The sequence below is a fragment of the Acipenser ruthenus genome, chromosome 2 (genome assembly GCF_902713425.1).
Source record: "Acipenser ruthenus chromosome 2, fAciRut3.2 maternal haplotype, whole genome shotgun sequence".
Classification (NCBI taxonomy): domain Eukaryota; kingdom Metazoa; phylum Chordata; class Actinopteri; order Acipenseriformes; family Acipenseridae; genus Acipenser; species Acipenser ruthenus.
Genome location: NC_081190.1, coordinates 97,275,248 through 97,294,592, shown reverse-complemented (window position 1 = coordinate 97,294,592; position 19,345 = coordinate 97,275,248). Strand labels below are relative to the sequence as shown.

Below are 19,345 nucleotides of genomic sequence, written 5' to 3'. Positions count from 1 at the left end.
TCCCGCTGTGTCTGGAGAAAATCAGGCATGAAGCATCCATTGGAACCCCTGCATTCAGCGAAGTTGACTTTTATATAATTTAATATCACCTCCGCAAAGCGCGTGAGTGAGATGCAGGCATTATCTATTGTAAAAGGTCAGGACAAAGGTCACACTCCGCACCATCTCAGCATTCCATGTCAACCAGTCTGCCGAATTGGAGGCTTTCCATCCACCGCCTTTCCAGTCTGACATGAAGCGACAGCTCTATACACTCTGCCCAGATCAGGTCCTGGCGTACTATGTTGACAGGATGAAAAGTTTGGAGGCAGTCCGAACACTTTCGTCTGCTATGGGGCGAAGTCCCATGGTCAAGCCCTAACTAAGCAGCAGGGTACATTCTGTCAAAGACACACGCAATGCATTGGTGTGGGCTATTTCCCATACCTTCACTAGGTCTACAACCAATGTCGTGGATCCTCAAAACCCTTGAGTGTTAGTGGCAGCTTCCCAGTCGACCCTTACAACACAGGCTTAGAGGTGAAACTCTCCCTCAATTTTTTCACCCCAGCTACTTGTTACTGGGGTTCCGAATGGTAACGCACAAGGCAGCCTTCGGCTTACCCTTGAGACATTGAGGGGGAAAATGCAATTTAAAAAAATAAATAAATAAACAGCAACTTGTTTTTATTAACCTGTTTTAGCAATTTTACAACTTTTTCTATATTCTAACAATATAAACATGCATAAATAAGTACTAAAACAATCTTCTACATTTCCAGGAAGCAGCTGGTCTGCTGAAATCATGTAGGGCGTTGGATAATAAAACAGGATTTATGAGTCCGAGTTTATGCATCATCCAAAATGTAATTAACCTTTTTGGCATCTCGGTCTTCTGATTTCCCCCTCCGACTGTCTAACTCCAATACGGTAAAACTGCTATTGGATTTACATTTTGAACAGCACAAAAAAAAAAAAAAAACAGCACTAATGATTTTGATAGTGAGCCCTACACACAACACTAAATGCAATATATATATTTTTTTTAAAACATCAATTTTCCAAAATCAATTCTATAATGTTATAAACCCCCACAACAAAATAGGAACGCTACTTTCCCCAAGTACAATCTTAAGTTATTTCTCATTTATTTTTCTTCCTTGTTCCTGGTCTTACTCATGAAATGCTCCAGATATTTGTGCAGTTTGCTCTTTGGTCGCAAGAAACAATGCCACGGTTACATAGGTCCGACTCTCCAGATAGACTCGGGTTCCTTTTTCTTTGCGTTTCAGACCTGACCGGGCATGCCATAATTTCATGAAGCTCCAGCATTGCCCCTGGCCTGTACATTTACATGATGTAGACTTTCTCAGCCTGCGAAAAATTGAAAACCTCTTTGGTTCTTGGGCAGATCACCTTATCATCTTGGCGAATGGAAAGCAGAGACTGAAAGACAAACAATATAAAAACAGATTAAATATAAACCAATAATTAAATATATACAGTATATACACCATGTTATGGATAAGAAAGCAACAAGTCTCATTTCCATCCCTGTAAACAACTTTTCCTGATCAAAGTCATCACAACTCCAGGAAAATGATTTCCAACTGTACCGATGTAACCCCATGTAAAATTAAACCTAATTTCATGATGTTACTTTACAAACAAAAGGTTTAAATTGATTAAAACTTAACTGTTACAAGTCTATTCAACCAAAATAATAACATTATCAATTTTGGAAGTCTTAGAAACCAGTGGCATGTTGGATTTTTGTCTTTATTGGTACATGTATGTGTGTGTGTGTGTGTGTGTGTGTGTAGAGGGGAGGGGAGGTGAGGGTCACTGTCAAGTACCACAGACAAGAGGAAGGGGGGCATGGTCCAAAAAGTGTGAGAACCACTGATCTACAGAACAGTATTCTGCAAGCTCTACTTCATCAGAAAGCAAATCTCTGCATTTCGGTCATAATGCAGTCTAAAACAGACATTTTTAAGCTCAACAAAAGGGATTGTCTTTATTTATTTATTAATATGTATTTATTTGTTCTAATAATGAACTAGTAAGTATTGATACTTACATTGCATCCGTATACATATCCATTTGGAAGCATCATGGGAGGGTTATTTTCATTCATAACCTCTCCAGAGATTTTACAGACTAGCCGTGAGTTGGCACAATGTGCCATAGGCAGTGGCTGTGCTAGCTTGTTCAGAGACTTGCTGCAGACTGGGCAGTCTGGATTTTTTGAAGTCCCATCTTCCTTGTAACATTGTCTGTGGGCAGGTATTTTAAGGCAATTCTCAAATTAGCATTTAGACAGTTAGTTAGACACCAGACTGGGGTATTGAAGTTATTAAAATCAGTAAAGGTGATTTTGAAAGGCAAAATTAAGTTAAACTAATGGTTAAAGGTAATGGTTGTAATTCACAATATTTGATAAACTTGAGAGACAAGCAAAAATTCATTATGGACATGGGTAAGACAACGTACTAGGGCTTTCTCATAAGATATACTTAACTTAATAATAATAATAATAATAATATTTATTTCTTAGCATACGCCCTTATCCACAATTATTACAAGATATCACATTATTTTTACATACAATTACCCATTTATACAGTTGGGTTTTTACTGGAGCAATCTAGGTAAAGTACCTTGCTCAAGGGTACAGCAGCAGTGTCCCCACCTGGGATTGAACCCACAACCCTCTGGTCAAGAGTCCAGAGCCCTAACCACTACTCCACACTGCTGCCCTCAAAATGTTTTTTCTACAGTGGTAACTGTGAAGACAGGAACAGCGTTCAATGCAAAAAACAGGTCGACAAAAAGTTTTTCCTTTTGTTCTAGGAGTCAGATGCTGCTGCAAACAAAGTCATATCTGACAACTCTGCTGGCGTTTCCCGGCTTTCTACAGCAAGAGTACCATTAGCTAGACTCTAGGTAGTTCAGAATGATGCAACATGTACAGATGATGTCCATTAACACACTGTGCACAGTCACCCCAACCCCCTGCAATGAGAACACCTACACGATGGAAAAGGATACGGTGTTTTTATAGCCGAGAGTCCAGCTTGAAGAGTTATGGTAAAGACAGAATTGTTGCCAAGCTGATGTAATCTATAATTGTCGTATCTGAACTGTTGTATCAGCATCTTCCAGCGAGCTGGGTCCAAGAGATCCTGCAAAAGACAAGGAAATCAATATAAAATAGTGTGGCAGGGGACCCCTGCACATGAAAATGTGTTTGTGTGCTTTTTGTAATTGTGTTTAATTAAATTGTTTGTAAGCGGGTGCTCGGTTGAGACTTGCTGGGAAGTAGCGCTAGCCGTTTTTACAGCATTGCTTGCTTGTAGTGTTTTGGTACTGTGTTTTATTTTTGTATTTTTACTTCTGCACCCGTGCTTTACCATCGCTGGTGTTGTACATGGTTCTGTGTTTACTTTCTGTTTTGTGTTAATAAACCCTGAGCGCCTGTGGGGCGTGACAAACACACCAATCCTTCGTGTCTCTCCACTCACTCAGCGGCATACCCACGCAAGTGACAGACACCCTGTCACAAATAGCAAGAAATGTTACCGTTCTATTACATCTGTTTCTGAAAGACACTGAGGTCTTGCAAACTTATCTATGTGTATGCTAAGCAGTATCAAGACATATATATTCCTGTCTCTTGGTGTTCTTACTTACAAATATTTTAAAAACAACAAACTTGAGTATGCTGCAGTGTTTATTGGATTTGTCTAAATAGGTGGAAGGTATAAATAGAGCTGTCCTAAAATCATAAAAAATTCACTAGCACACAATTACTGGTTTAATTTGTATACAAATGATCTAGGTTGCAATATTCAGATCCACCACTGTTTAGATTCATTGAACCCTAAAACTACCACTACAATAAAAACAGTGAGACTGAAACAGCTGTTCTTATATTTTTGATTTGTAGTACATGTAAATGAAACTTGGCAAGCCTATTTACAATAAAGACCACCCAATGTGTATTTATTTATTTTTGGTTTAGTTGAAATTGGTATGAATTGGGTTTCCTAGCCCCCAGTGATAGATGCTCATTCATTTGGATCCTTGATGGCTCGAATGGTTTACTCTCTTGTAAATTGCGTTATGGTCCTATATCACTTTATACAGAATTATTCAATTTATGCAAAAACAAAATTAGAATAACATTTAAAACCAAATGGCAATTTCCTTATCGTGTGATTTGTTTGAAGAATTGGGATACAGTATCTGTAAGTCCCACTGTTACCTTGTATGGAGAAATATGAGTATCAGAGGGAAAGGCCAGCATTCCCATCACCTGCCTGACCTCGTCCAGCTGACCTCCCTCAGCCTGGCTGAAGTGTTTCCTGGCATGCCTGAGGAATACAAGACGACTTATAATATCCGACCTCTTTTCTTAACACTGCAGAAATAGCTTAAAGAAAGAAGAACAACATTTCTGATTCAGACAGGATGATTCCAAATGAATTTTTTTTTGTTTTGTTTTAAATGTAGTCGTTGCCAATTATTTTTATTATTTTCTCCCAATTTGGAATAGCCAATTATTTTTTTTTAGGTTCAGCTCACCGCTACCACCCCTGCGCTGACTTGGGAGGGCGAAGATGCACACGCTGTCCTCAGAAGCGTGTGTCGTCAGCCAACTGCTTTTTTTCACACTTCGGACTCACCATGCAGCCACCCAAGAGATACAGCGTCGGAGGACAACGCAGCTCTCGGGCAGCTTACAGGCAAGCCCGCAGGCGCCCGGCCAGACTACAGGGGTTGCTGATGTGCGGTGAGCCGAGAACACCCTGGCCAACCTAACCCTCCCTCCCCCCGGACGGCGCCCGGCCAATTGAGCGCCGCCCCCTGGAAGCTCCTGTTCTCGGTCGGCAAAGGAATAGCCTGGACTCAAACTCGCGACAGGTTTATCTGTTTTATGTTAACAGGTCAATTGTTTTATTTATTACATTTATATAACACTTTTCATACAAAAGTATCACAAAGCACTGTACAGTACATTACAAAAAAAAGCATTTACGGGGGCTCCAGATTGGCGCCCTATAACTTGGAGATGGCCAGTTCGAATCCAGGCTATGCCACTGCCGACCATGGCCGGGAGTTCCCAGGGGGCGGCACACATTGGCCAAGCGCTGCCCCGGGCGGGGAGGGTTTAGGTCGGCTGGGGAAGCCTTGGCTCACTGTGCACCAGCAACCCCTGTGGCTGGTCGGGCGCCTGCAGGTCTGTCTGTGTGCAATTCAGAACTGCGTGGTTCTCCGACGCTGTAGTTCTGCAATGGTTTGCCGGCGGGCTTGCAGTGCGAAAAAAAGCGGGTGGCTGACGGCACACATTTCGGAGGATGTGAGGGGTTGCAGCGGTGAGCCGGGTTGAATAATTAGGCATTCCAAATTGGGAGAAAAAAAAAAAAACAAACAAAAAAAAACCACACACAACACATTTACATTTTGTATAAAAGGTCCCCAGGCATGTCACACACAACTGCTACATATTAAATAGCATATTTAAAAAACAGTACATACAAAAAATGTTAAAAAGCAGAAATTTAAAAGCCACTAAAATAAGAAGTACTTTTTATAAAAGTATGTTTACAGTGTTGACTTAACTGTAGCAGTCCCAGATTCCCTGACAATAGAAGAAAGGACATTCTATAAATGTAGGGGCTCTGAATGAAAAAGCCCTTCTTTCCATGTTAATTTTGTTGACCCTAGGAATAACAAGTAGCACTGCATCCTGTGATCTAACAGTGCAATTTGGATGATACAGGGTCAGTAACTCCTGCAAATAACTAGGTGTTAATCCATTTAGGGCTTTATAGGTGAACAGCAAAATCTTAAATCTATTCTATACTGCACAGGGAGCCAGTGTAAGGCTAAAACGGGGGTAATATGTTCACTTTTCCTGGTTTTAGTCAGAATTCTAGAGGCAGTATTCTGAATGAGCTGTGAGCGAGACACTGCACCTTTTGGGATACCAGAGAGAGGTGCAATACAGTAATCAATTAGACTCTCGTAATCAGATACAGAAATAATTGGTCTAAGTTTGGCTATATTTCTCAAATGGTAAAAAAGATACTTTTGTAACTTCCTTAATACAAGTCTCAAATGATAGATCAGAATCAAAGATGACCCCCAAATGGTTCATTTCTAGTTTAAGATTTAATGAGAGATTACTACGGTCAAGCTCATGTAATCCCACATGCTTTAGCTGGTTCTGAGAGCCCACTAGCATAACCTCTGTTTTATCTGAATTTAGCATTAAATACTTCTGAGACATCCAACACTTAATGTTTGCAAGACTAGCAGCAAGTAACTCCCCAGCAGAGGTATTTCCTGGCTTTAGGGACCAATATAGGTGAGTATCATCTGCATAGAAATGGAAGTTCACGCTGTGTGTGCGGATAATATCACCGAACGGCAGCATATGTAATGAAAATAACAAAACGACCTAGAATAGAGCCCTGTGGAACACTGCAGACAACTTCACACCTTTCAGATTTTACCTCTCCAATAGAGATGAACTAAAATCCATCGGAAAGATAAAATTTGAGCCAGGATAGGACAAGGCCACTGTGTCCCACTGTGTTTTCAAGACGATTCAATAACATGCAGCGGTCTACTGTATCAAAAGGCAGCACTTAGATCGAAGAGAATTAAAACTGATGGAAACCCTAGTCAGAGCTTATCACTAGATCATGTACAACTCTGACAAGGGCTGTCTCCATGCTATGTGCAGCATCCAGAATGAAACTAGAGTCCTCCTTAATAGAAGGTGTCTGTGTAATCCGATTTCTGATGTCCAGGATTTTTTTTTATTTATTTTTAAGTTTTAAAAAAGTCATTGCAGCTAAGAGGAGCCAATGCCAAGGGTGGGACTATTGTGGGGGGGGGGTAATTATTTTGTCTAGGGTAGCAAAAATAAATCTATGATTTTTATTTGTTTAAATTAAATTTGAATAATACGATGATCTAACCAACGCCAGAGCCTTGCTATAATTAACCAGATGGCCCTTCCATGCGATGTAATTAACAATTTAGATTCCCTCCATCTCCATTCTAATTTACAACCCTCATACTTCAGTTTATAAGTTATATCATTAAATCACGTTAATTTTTTTTTTTTTTTAAAGACACTCCAAGGCACTATAGTATCTAAGATACCAGTCAAAGAGGTGTTGTAGGTATTAACCAACTCATCTACTGATAAGAAGTCAGGGCATGGCAATGAGCTCAGTACATCACAAAACTTTACAGCAGCTGAATTAATTGCCGAGTTTTAATCGTCTTTGTAGATACTGGCAGATTAACCTCAAACAAAGGCAAGATGATCAGAAACAGTGAGATCAATCATTATGACATTTCTAACAGCTAAACCACAAGAAGTTACCAGATCTAAAGTATAGCCACGATTATGTGAAGGACCTTTCACATGCAAGATATAATCCAAGAAATCCAGTAGCCTCAGAAACTCTCAGATTCTGGAGAGTTAGAATCAGAATCAAATGTCAACATGGTTAAAATCGTCCAATAAAAGAATCATATTGTACTTGACTGTATAGATAACAAAATCACCAAATTCCAGCACAAATAATGGGTTAGACTTAGGCGGACGATAAATAATTAATTAATTATAATATGAACAGACAATGGGCTATTTAACATTAAGGCTAAAACTTCAAAAGATGAATAACCTTCAACAATTCCCTGTTTGATTCTATATTCACTATGGAAGACAGTAGCAAGAATAGTTAGGTGGAGAAGTCTCAGTCAAGGAATGTCATTAGACCCAAGCCAAGTTACAGTTAAAAGAGAGAGTATCAATGTTGCAATCCAGAATAAAATCACTAATTAACGGAGCCTTATTAGACAAAGATCTGACATTAAATAACCCTAGACGTAGATTACTGTAGCACACACCTCTGTGATTACTCGGTGGGTAGTAGGGATGGCAGGATACTATAACTGTAAATACCTCTTTAGGACTCCCTCCCTACCCAAATACCTACTTTATTTTCTATAGTACACAGATTTATGTTTTGACCTGTATTTAAAAACTTAGAGAGATGCATACGCTGGCATGAAGCCATCTTGATTGTCTCTACCTTTAAACTATGACTTGCCCCACTCATATCCGCTCCTACCCTCCTTACTCGTTTAAAATGACTGGATAGGTGGTTTGTAATGTTGGCTGCTAAAATGACTGGATAGGTGGTTTGTAATGTTGGCTGCTAGTATGCCTGCTCCATGACGGTTCAAATTAGGGATGGGTCGGGTGTAGTCGAATACACGAAAATAAAAAAAACAATTCGAATAGCATATTACATATTCAAATACATGAAAAAGACATATTAGCTACTAGTAGAAGCAACACATCTTTTTTTTTTTTTTTTTTTTTTTTTTTTTAAATGCTGACGCTTGGCAAGTGTTTAGAATCAGTGTTAAACCCTGTGCGTTCATGTGGATGAGACTGGCATATTAAACGTAAGGACCCGGATTAATCATGTAATGCTTGTAATGGCAAAATTCTGGTTACATAAAATTCTGGTTACACAGTCCAAAGCCGCACCAACATTACAGCGACTGCCCAGAACAGCGCTGCGACATCACCGCGAGGGACATTACAGCGACTGCCCGGAACAGCGCTGCGACATCACCGCGAGGGACATTACAGCGACTGCCCGGAACAGCGCTGCGACATCACCGCGAGGGACATTACAGCGACTGCCCGGAACAGCGCTGCGACATCACCGCGAGGGACATTACAGCGACTGCCCGGAACAGCGCTACGACATTACCACACTGAACTACAATTCAATTCCCAGAAGACTCTGCGAAGTTCACAAACACGTCACTTACCAGGAACTCGGAACACAGTCAGGGTTCACCACAGATTTTCTGATTGCAGAAGAGATATATATATATTTATTTATTTTATTTTCACTGTTCCCCATACAGCTCCATCATAACTAGACTGGTAAATATGTTAAGTAAAACCTCCATGCAATAAAAGCGTGTTTCCAAAAGCATTTTTTATGTAGTTGGGCTGCATATCTATTTTTTTTTTTGTATACGATTACTCCTCTACAGGACATCCGGGATTGGGGACCGATACAAGGACATGAGGAGGAGAAGAAGAAGAAGAAGAAGAAGAAGAAGAAGAAGGAGAAGGAGGAGAAGGAGAAGAAGAAGAAGAAGGAGAAGAAGGGGCAAAAAATTCACCATCCTACTGTGCAAAGCTAGTAGAGACCTATCCAAAAAGACTCACAGCAGTAATTGCTACAAAAGGTGCTTCTACCAAGTACTGACTTAAGGGGCTGAATACTTATGCAACCAGTAAATTTCATTTTGTATATTTTCTTTGCAAGTTTTGCTGACATTTAACCTCCTCCTCATATAACCGTGTTCAGTTTAACTGTTTTCCTTCCAATTTAGTTCCTGAGAAGAACAGTCGCCACAGTTATTATTATTAAGAACATAAGAAAGTTTACAAACGAGAGGAGGCCATTTAGCCCATCTTGCTCGTCTGGTTGTTAGTAGTTTATTGATCCCAGAATCTCATCAAGCAGCTTCTTGAAGGATCCCTTCAACATTACTGGGGAGTTGGTTCCAGACCCTCACAATTCTCTGTGTAAAAAAGTGCCTCCTATTTTCTGTTCGGAATGCCTCTTTATCTAATCTCCATTTGTGACCCCTGGTCCTTGTTTCTTTTTTTAGGTCGAAAAAGTCCCCTGGGTCGACATTGTCAATACCTTTTAGGATTTTGAATGCTTGAATCAGATCACCGCGTAGTCTTCTTTGTTCAAGACAGAATAGATTCAATTCTTTTAGCCTGTCTGCATACAACATTCCTTTTAAACCCGGGATAATTCTGGTTGCTCTTTGCACTCTTTCTAGAGCAGCAATATCCTTTTTGTAACGAGGTGACCAGAACTGAACACAATATTCTAGGTGAGGTCTTACTAATGCATTGTAAAGTTTTAACATTACTTCCCTTGATTTAAATTCAACACTTCTCACAATATATCCGAGCATCTTGGTGGCCTTTTTTATAGCTTCCCCACATTGTCTAGATGAAGACATTTCTGAGTCAACATAAACTCCTAGGTCTTTTTCATAGATTCCTTCTTCAATTTCAGTATCTCCCATATGAAATTTATAATGCACATTTTTGTTGCCTGCATACAGTACCTTACACTTCTCTATTAACTGTCATTTGCCATGTGTCTGCCCAGTTCTGAATGCTGTCTAGATCATTTTGAATGACCTTTGCTGCTGCAACAGTGTTTGCCACTGCTGCTATTTTTGTGTCGTCTGCAAATTTAACATGTTTGCTTACTATACCAGAATCTAAATCATTAATGTAGATTAGGAATAGGAGAGGACCTAATACTGATCTCTGTGGTACACCACTGGTTACCTCGCTCCATTTTGAGGTTACTCCTCTAATCGGTACTTTCTGTTTTCTACATGTTAACCACTCCCTAATCCATGTGCATGCATTTCCTTGAATCCCTACTGCATTCAGTTTGAGAATTAATCTTTTATGCGGAACTTTGTCAAAAGCTTTCTGGAAATCTAAATAAACCATGTTGTATGCTTTGCAATCATCCATTGTCGATGTTGCATCCTCAAAAAAATTAAGCAGGTTAGTTAGACACGATCTCCCTTTCCTAAAACCATGCTGACTGTCTCCCAGGATATTGTTACCATATAGGCAATTTTCCATTTTTGATCTTATTACAGTTTCCATAAGTTTACATATAATAGAAGTAAGGCTTATTAGTCTGTAGTTACGTGGTTCGGTTTTGTCTCCCTTTTTTTGGATCGGTATTACGTTTGCAATTTTCCAGTCTGTCGGTACAACCCCTGTGTCAAGAGATTGTTGCATGATCTTGGTTAGTGGTTTGTAAATAATTTCTTTAATTTCTTTGAGTACTATTGGGAGGATCTCATCTGGCCCAGGGGATTTGATTATTTTAAGAGCTCCTAGTCCCTTTAACACTTCTGCCTCTGTTATGCTAAAGTTATTTAAAATTGGATAGGAACAGGTCGACATGTGGGGCATGTTCTCCGTGTCCTCCTTTGTAAAAACCTGTGAAAAGTAATCATTTAATATATTTGCTATTTTTGTTCCTTCGTCTATGATATTGCCATTTGTGTCTCTTAGACATTTAACCTCCTCTTTGAATGTTCTCTTGCTGTTATAATATTGGAAAAACATTTTGGAATTGGTTTTAGCCCCCTTAGCAATATTGATTTCTATCTCTCTTTTGGCCTTTATCACTTCCTTTGACTTGCATTTGCAGTTCCAAGTACTCTTTCTGTGTACTTTGTTTTTGGTCCCTTTTAAACGCTCTGTAAAGTGCCTTTTTTCGCTGAATATTTTTTTTAATTGATCTATTTGTTTTAGATTTAGATTTGTCTACTTTTGGGATGCAATTGTTTTGCGCCTCTAGTACTACATTTTTAAAAAAACAGCCATCCTTTTTCAGTGGATGTTTTCTCTATTTTACTCCAATCTACTTCTGTTAGTCTCTGTTTCATACCTTCATAGTTTACTTTTCTAAAATTGTAAACCTTAGCTTTAGTCATTACTTTTTGGGTTTTGAAAATCACTTCAAATGAGACCATGTTGTGGTCTGAGTTTGCCAATGGCTCTCTGACCTCTGTTTTAGTTATTCTGTCTTCGTTTTTTGAAAAGACTAAATCAAAGCATGCCTCCCCTCTAGTTGGTGCCTTGACAAATTGTGTTAGGAAGCAGTCATTTGTCATTTCCACCATTTCAATTTCGTCCGTCGTGCTCCCCACCGGGTTCTCCCATTTCATATGGGGGAAGTTGAAATCCACCATTAATATGGCTTCTCCTTTTGTACACGCATTTCTAATGTCATTGTATAACAGATTATTTTGCTCGGCGTCTGAATTTGGCAGTCTACATCATGCTCCTATTGTTGAAGTGTACTTGTCGCTGTTATTGTTTTCTGTAAAACCTTGATATCTTGTCAGTAAAGGCTTAATACAAAGCTTGCTTTAACGTTTATTTATGTTTTGATCTTAACACATTTGTATCTCCCTCCCACCGTGTGTCTTTGTCGGATTACTACAAGTGCCTGAAAAAGTTAAAAGCTGCATTTTCAGCACACCCCTTATAAAACTCTAAATTAAATTGTAAAATGTAATGCGTATTAACTATGTACTCTTAAAATGCAAAAAGCACAAACTGATGAAGTCTGTGTTTAATGTTCTAATGAACTATCCACTGCATATAATGCAGATTACTGCTAATATGTTAGTTTTAATAAAAAATTATATCAAATTGTGTTACTGTTCAAATTGGTTTCATTAAGAAGTCGTGTCACATACCTGACTGCATCCATCCTTTTGTTTTGTCTGATAAGCTCAATGAACTCTTGAATTCGAAGGCTGAACTCCAGACAGCTCTGGAAGGAAAACTACATATGCAACCAAATACATACATACATTAAGTGCATGCAGAGAATACCTTGTGTTTCTATGGGCTACAAGCCTCCTTCCCACTAAGGGGTGGATTCAAATAAATGATGCTCTGTTTTATGGTGATATTCAATCAGAATGTTAACACACAATTGGGATCAGCTACTAGGAACTGGGCGAGCACTCATTGGCCAAATGGCCTTCTCTACTTAGTTTTTTTTTAAATTTATTTATTTACAGGAATATGTCTTACAATGTCTGGAAAAGCACCATACACCAGGGAAATAGTTTATAAAGCAGAGCTGAATCTATTTACTTGACCCACCGATTAGCGAGGCAAAGGCATATGAAATTAAAAGCATCTTGGCTCAATTATATTATTTAAAAAAAAATAACATTTCAAATCCATAATGTGTACGGTATAATAGCGAAACGCATAATTGTCCAAAATCATCAACAATAAGTAATCTCAAGAAACAGTTTTGCAGTTCTTTCAAACTACAATAAGTTTCATTACAAGTCGTGAGTGAAGTAAACAGGTGATCTAGTTTTAAAGCTTTACGTACGTCCCCCCACCACCCCCCCAAAGAAATCTGCTATATTGATTATGCTCATACTATGGTTAACCCCTTAATGAACACAAGGAATTGCACCATTGTTCAAATGGTTTCTTCTTAAAATATATTTGAGTGAAAAGAGGAAATTTGGATGACCGTATCCAACCTGTCAGTACATTTTAAACCCTGTTTCGTGCACCTCATTGCAAAAATAAGAACATTAGCATCATTTTTATTTGTGGGACACACACATCCCCTGTACCTTAAAGGGTTACAAGTATTTGCTATTTGATGCTTGCTTAAAGAAAATGACAAAAGTACAAGCACAAAAGTAGCGACTCAGTACTAAATAATGTATAAAGAAAAACTGCAACATTTAAATAAGTACGGGATAGAATGCGCCCAATAAGTATGGCAAAATGAGCAGCCTTATTTTAAAGCAATAATATTGGTTCCTATTAATCTAAAGAGTGGCATCACTGAAATACAAAATTAGGACCAAAGCAGTTTCTTTCTTCAAAATCACCTTTAACGATTTCAGTGATAGCTGTATTTAGATCCACCACCTCTTAGATCAGCTGAACAGACTTTTTCGTTCGGGAAACACAGGAGCCAACATTATAAATCAACTCCTTTTTTTCTTGTTGGAATTTAGTTGTTTTGTTTTGGTTTTTTTTCGCAGAAAGACATTCACCTTCATCTTCCGCAGTCTTGATTTGTTGTCGTGGCACCACGCCAAGCAGGTGGCGGTTTCCTGTCTCTCCAAGGACTCTTCAACCTCTTTAGCTGTGAGAAACATCTCGATATTTACAAGGTCCTGAGAAATCAAGAGAGGAATACAAGCTCAGTGTGGTCACAAGAGGTCAGCAGAACACAGGAGAGAGACATCGTGTGCACCTAATGGGTTATTTTCTTAACTACCTGCCAACTGTTCTGTAACAGATGCATGATTCAACACAGCTTTTGTCTATCCACCTTGGCAGGGGTGAAATCTGTTTTATTAGCAGCTACAGGGTGGAGATTCACGGTCGACAGTCTGGATGCACATGTATTAACTCTTCTTTTTATCGTTAAATGTGGAAGGTGCTAGGGAGCAATAAAAAGAAAATAAAAATAATAAAAAAATAGCCTCAGTCCAAAGAAAAAACTGAGACAATATACTGTAATTAAGTGAGCTACTGTTAAGGTCTGTACCCAAGTCATTTTTATACAAGACACCGATATCATATTTATCCTAAATTCTGGCATCCAATCCCAGCATGCCATTTAGCAATTCCACCTTGCACGCATTAAGTTGTTTCTGTTCCACAATTCCTTTGCAGGTTTTACACTGCCATACTTGGTCGGACTGTACCATTAAGCCCCTGCCATTACTGATGCCCTTGAATTCCTCAACAAGGTTTCATAAAAGATAACACGTTGGGAGTTAAATAATTCCTGACAACCTAAAAGACTTCAAACCCAAAGGCTCTTTTGAACACAGCTCAATGGGAACCTCTGAAGTCATTCTTTTCGGCTCTGGAGCTCAGTGTTCAAATCCAGCTTAGATCGTCCTCAGCTCTGTCCGTTCATGTCACAAAAGCAGCAGCATGACAAAAGCATGCTGCACTAAGCAAAACCCTACCGGATCTCATTTTATAACCCATTAATCATCTTCAATTTTAACTTTCTGCTGCAGCACTGGTGGAAATTAGTTATTACTTGTTTATCAAAGGTGGCTTACAGAGACTAGTTCCCAATACTGAAGAGGTATGTACCAGATTTTCTAAATGTGCCTACCTCTAATATGGCCAGAGTTTAGGTGTGACCCCCACACTGAAATTGAATTGCATATCCGGAACAAATATTCAGTATACCATCTGGCACTGCTCTATAGCAGGAACAAGAGCGCAAAAAACGTTATTATCATAACCCTGGATCCCTGAAATAAAAATGTAATCATTACCGAATGGGTATTTACCTCCTAAAGACCCGAAACCTGAATATTGTATACCGAAGCTGCTCTTTGAGCCTGTGACACAATCGTGGCCCCTACCCTGAGGGAACAAAAGGATTGCGCTCACAGATCTCAGCGTCATTTTTCCTTCAAACCTGCAGCAATCATGGCCACAGTGACCTTGAAAGTTAATGGTTACATTTCTATTTCAACATAGGCTGGAAGACCCTGCTGTTAAACCAGGCCTGTCCAGGAAGGTGATGCCATCTGGCCCAAAAGTTTTTGGTACATCACTACCGTTAGTGTTCTGTTGAGCTGAAAGAGCTCCAAACAGGCGGCTATTCTTTGTACTCTGCCGTCCGACAGTGGCCAGCATGGACTCAGAGTCCAAGCACACTGCTAGAAAGGAGGCTGTCTGGGAAGGTGTCAGGTAACTCTTCGCATAATTCACCGTAAGGCCCAACCGATGGAGGTGGCTGGTGACATGTTCCGTGTGGGCCTCTGCCTGTGCTGGAGACTCAGCATAGATTAGCCAGTTGTCCACATAATTAAGTATTTTGATGCCTTTGAATCTCAATAGGACCAAAATAGCTTCCATGCACTTGGAGAGGCATGTGGAGCTAGGGACAGGCCAAATGGCAAGTCACAGAACTTGTACACTGTTCCCTGAAAGGCGAACCGCAGGCACTTCCTGTGTGCTGGTTTTATAGGGATGTGGAAATAGGCATCTTTGAGGTGCACCGTGGTTAACCAGTCGCCTGGCCTGATTGACTGAAGCAGCCATTGCATTGTCAACATTTTGAATCTCCTTTGAAGTACCTGCAGCAGAACCGTACAACTCTAGGGGGTCTATTATACGAATAGCCAGTTTTTACAGCACTGCTGCTACCTCCGGAGACACCACAGCGGCGTCCTGTGGGTCAGTGACTGACGTTGTAGTCACGCACCGAAAGGGAGGGGGACCATGCTTGAACTGACGAGAATAGCCGTTCTGAGCGGTAATAAGCACCCAGATGTCTGGTAGGCTACCAGGATGCTGGTATAGTTCCCTAGTCGTGTGGCAAACACCCCGGCTGAATAGGGTCTCTTGAGGATCACCGCAGAAACCCGGCACTGCTTGTCAGTGCAGACAGCATCCTTGGATAGCAAGGCCAAATTAGGCACCTGGACCAAGGCAGCAACGGAAGCCTCAACTGGCGGAAAATGAGCCAGGCCCAGCTTTTCCGCATCATGTGCCCTATATAGGTCGTTCATCGTACGGGAAACAGCAGGAGCTGTTGCCGGATGGTCCCATATAGAAAATCTAGTGAACAGAGGTGGTGATGGACAATATGTCCTCCTGTGACCAATCTGCTCGCAACCCGGTGGGCCCCAAGGGGGCAGGCAGCGCAGAGCATTCCCGCAGCAATTCAGCAAGGACGGTTCCCAGCTACTCAGTCCCCCCGTTCCGTTCCCCCCCCCCCCCCTCTTCTGTGGGGGAGGGGAAGGAGAGGCAGAGCTCAAGGAGTATGAGGAAGACCGTGAAGACTTTTCTCTATGGGCTATTTTCCTGGGTGCATCGTCCACCCCCGATTTTTATCACAGCGTGCAGTGAACAACGACAGCAATTAATTTATTAAGGTTTGAAGGGAAAAAACTGACAGCTAAAAGCTCAGTAGAAGGAAAGAAGTTGAGAAGTGTTCCCCTGCCCCCAGCACTAGTCTTGAAGTTGGCAGCTATGCTTTAGTCACCCCCTCCCTCCAAAAAAAACAAAAAAACAAAAAAAGCTATATTGTAACATTTTTATTATTTGCTTCATCCTACAGGCACGTCAGTACAGGTTTAGCACTTGTCATGTTTTTAACTCTTGGTCCCCTGCAGTAACATTTTACCCTACTTTAGTCTACAATGCTGTTAGACTTGCTTTGAATTGATTTGGAAACCAGTGGCTCTTCCTTTTTGTAAAGGTTAAGCGCGAGAGCCTTGAAATGACCAAAATACAACAGACCAATATGGGGGAATTTTTTTTTTTTAAACCTGCAGGAGATGAAGTAGACCACAAGATCAAAATAACACCATTAGTGATCAAAAATAAAATCAGAAACAGCGTCTCCACTGCAAGAATTGCAGTAATGCTCAGACCCGGTTATAGGACACATATCAGGCATTTCAATCAAGTCAGCTAATTAAAAAAGAATTACATTTTGCATAACCTTGCTCCAACTACTGTGCTGCAATTGTTTATTGTCAGTTAACATACACTCACCTCACCTAACAGGGCAATTATCGGCAGAGTGGTGGTGCTAATGGCATATTCAGCAAAAAAATAAAAAATAATAAATCCTCAAATTAGAAAAATGAAGGCCCTCAAAAAATAAGTAAATAAATTAATCAACAGCAGATACCACCACATGAAAATATGCACATTGATTACATTTACAAGATGCCACTAGGGTTGTCAAAAATACAGATACTTTGATACTACCGCGATACCCAAGTTCAAAAACGGTTCTGAGCTTCATTAATTATGAATTCGGTAATACCGAAAAACAGGAAGTATCGGAGGACTTTGTACTTGCATAATGAAAATTGCGTGTTTGCATCCTTCGTGTAAAAGACGGAGTCGTACTAAAAAAAAAAAAAAAGCTTCCCTTTATATCCGCGCAGGGACACCATACACTCCAGGTGGAAACAATGACAACCAGACAGCCAGGATTCAGGAGTAAAAGGTTAACATGGGAGGCACACAAGCTCAGCGCCCCGCGCTCTTAGAAAAAGAGAACAGCAGGAGTGATGAAGTATTTCGTTTATGAAGCGAATGAGCAGGGCAAAGCAAAAGATCCATCCAAGCCCACATGCAAACGGTGCTTTAAGACGGTACAACAAAAAGAGGCAACACCTCAAATTTAGCGAAGCATTTGGCGGACAGGAACCCTGACCTCTTCAAATAATTCAGACAGGTTAGCGACAGCGTAGATTATTGAATGAATGCATCACATATATAAGTTAAAAATATATATCCTCAAAAGAAAACGATGGGGAAATGTGAAATTAAGAAAGCAAGCTAGCTAGCTTAGCGCTAATGTGTACCGTGTTGTGCTCTACATTGGAGTGATAGATAGTTATTATTTGTTTATTTAGCAGACGCCTTTATCCAAGGCGACTTACAGAGACTGAGGTGTGTGAGCTATGCATCAGCTGCAGAGTCACTTATGATTACGTCTCACCCGAAAGACTGAGCACAAGGAGGTTAAGTGACTTGCTCAGGGTCACACAATGAGTCAGTGGCTGAGGTGGGATTTGAACAGGGGACCTCTTGGTTACAAGCCCATTTCTTTAACCACTGGACCACACAGCCTCCTATTTGCCTCCATAGTATTTGTCTGCCTTCACAGTAATGTTACAAATAACGACTCTAGTTATCTGTCAATGTATCAAACACACTTCACAGATTTCTCTCTGAGGTTAGTCTAGCTTTATTGCGGTCACCCCCGGGCTCGGCCTTCTAAGACGTAGTACACGAGAGCGGTATATCATAGGTGCATATGGCTGTCACTCTTGGAAAGGGGTGGACTGTGGCTTCCTAATTATACCCAATATAGGCATCTACATCGGTGAGAATCTGACCTACTGCTTCACGCTGTGTGAGAGAGCACTGGATAGAGCAGACACGCAGGACAGCAAAGAAAACATTGCCAAACAAAATAAAAAAAGATTGCATTTCCCTTGTTTTTGATCATTTTCTTCTTTTATATATTTTGCATTTCTTGCGTTTTCTATAGTTTTGTTATAAATGGCTGTAACTTTTGTTCTGGTGTTCCAATTTTAATTCTTTCATTTTAGACATGTTCCCAAGACCTTGTAAAATACATTTTTTTCTACTCAGAGCACTGAAATATTTATTGACAACAAATGTTCTTTTTTTTCAAAAAAGCGTATTTTACTTTCATCCTGCCATTCGTTAGTTTTTTGTTTATTATTATTTATTTCTTAGCAGACGCCCTTATCCAGAGCGACTTACAATTGTTCCAAGTTATCATTATTTTTTACATACAATTACCCGTTTATACAGTTGGGTTTTACTGGAGCAATCTAGGTAAAGTACCTTGCTCAAGGGTACAGCAGTAATGTCCCCCACCTGGGACTGAACCTACAACCTTCCGGTCAGGAGTCCAGAGCCCTAACCACTACTCCACACCGCTGCCCTACATTTCTGTACGAAATTTAGTGGGTATCAAATCAAACAATGGATTTTTTATTTTCTGAACCCCCAGTTTGTGCTGATTTATTCCACATATGGTACTCACCTGAAACCCCTGTAGTCACAGTTATAAGCACAAATATAATAACAGTAAAAACTTTGAGAACTTTTCTCCATCAGTAATGTACAGAGCACTGACCTGAATCACTTAATAAAAATCTC

The 19,345-nt window shown here is 40.1% G+C and overlaps 1 protein-coding gene across 2 annotated transcripts in view; it reads right to left on the bottom strand.

Moving 5' to 3' along the window:
- Positions 1-649: 649 nt before the first annotated feature.
- Positions 650-19,345, bottom strand: part of LOC117408496 (E3 ubiquitin-protein transferase MAEA-like) — a 36,517-nt gene continuing 17,821 nt past the window's right edge. The window contains exons 4-9 of one of the 2 annotated variants that reach the window (XM_034013509.3): positions 13,702-13,824; positions 12,361-12,449; positions 4,247-4,355; positions 3,031-3,164; positions 2,060-2,255; positions 650-1,425 (exon numbers count right to left, since the gene is read on the bottom strand). In XM_034013509.3, the coding sequence (XP_033869400.1) occupies positions 1,330-1,425; positions 2,060-2,255; positions 3,031-3,164; positions 4,247-4,355; positions 12,361-12,449; positions 13,702-13,824 (747 nt within the window). In that variant the 3' untranslated portion in view covers positions 650-1,329. The remainder of the gene's footprint in view (positions 1,426-2,059; positions 2,256-3,030; positions 3,165-4,246; positions 4,356-12,360; positions 12,450-13,701; positions 13,825-19,345) is intronic. The other variant, XM_034013510.3, reaches the window with a different exon arrangement.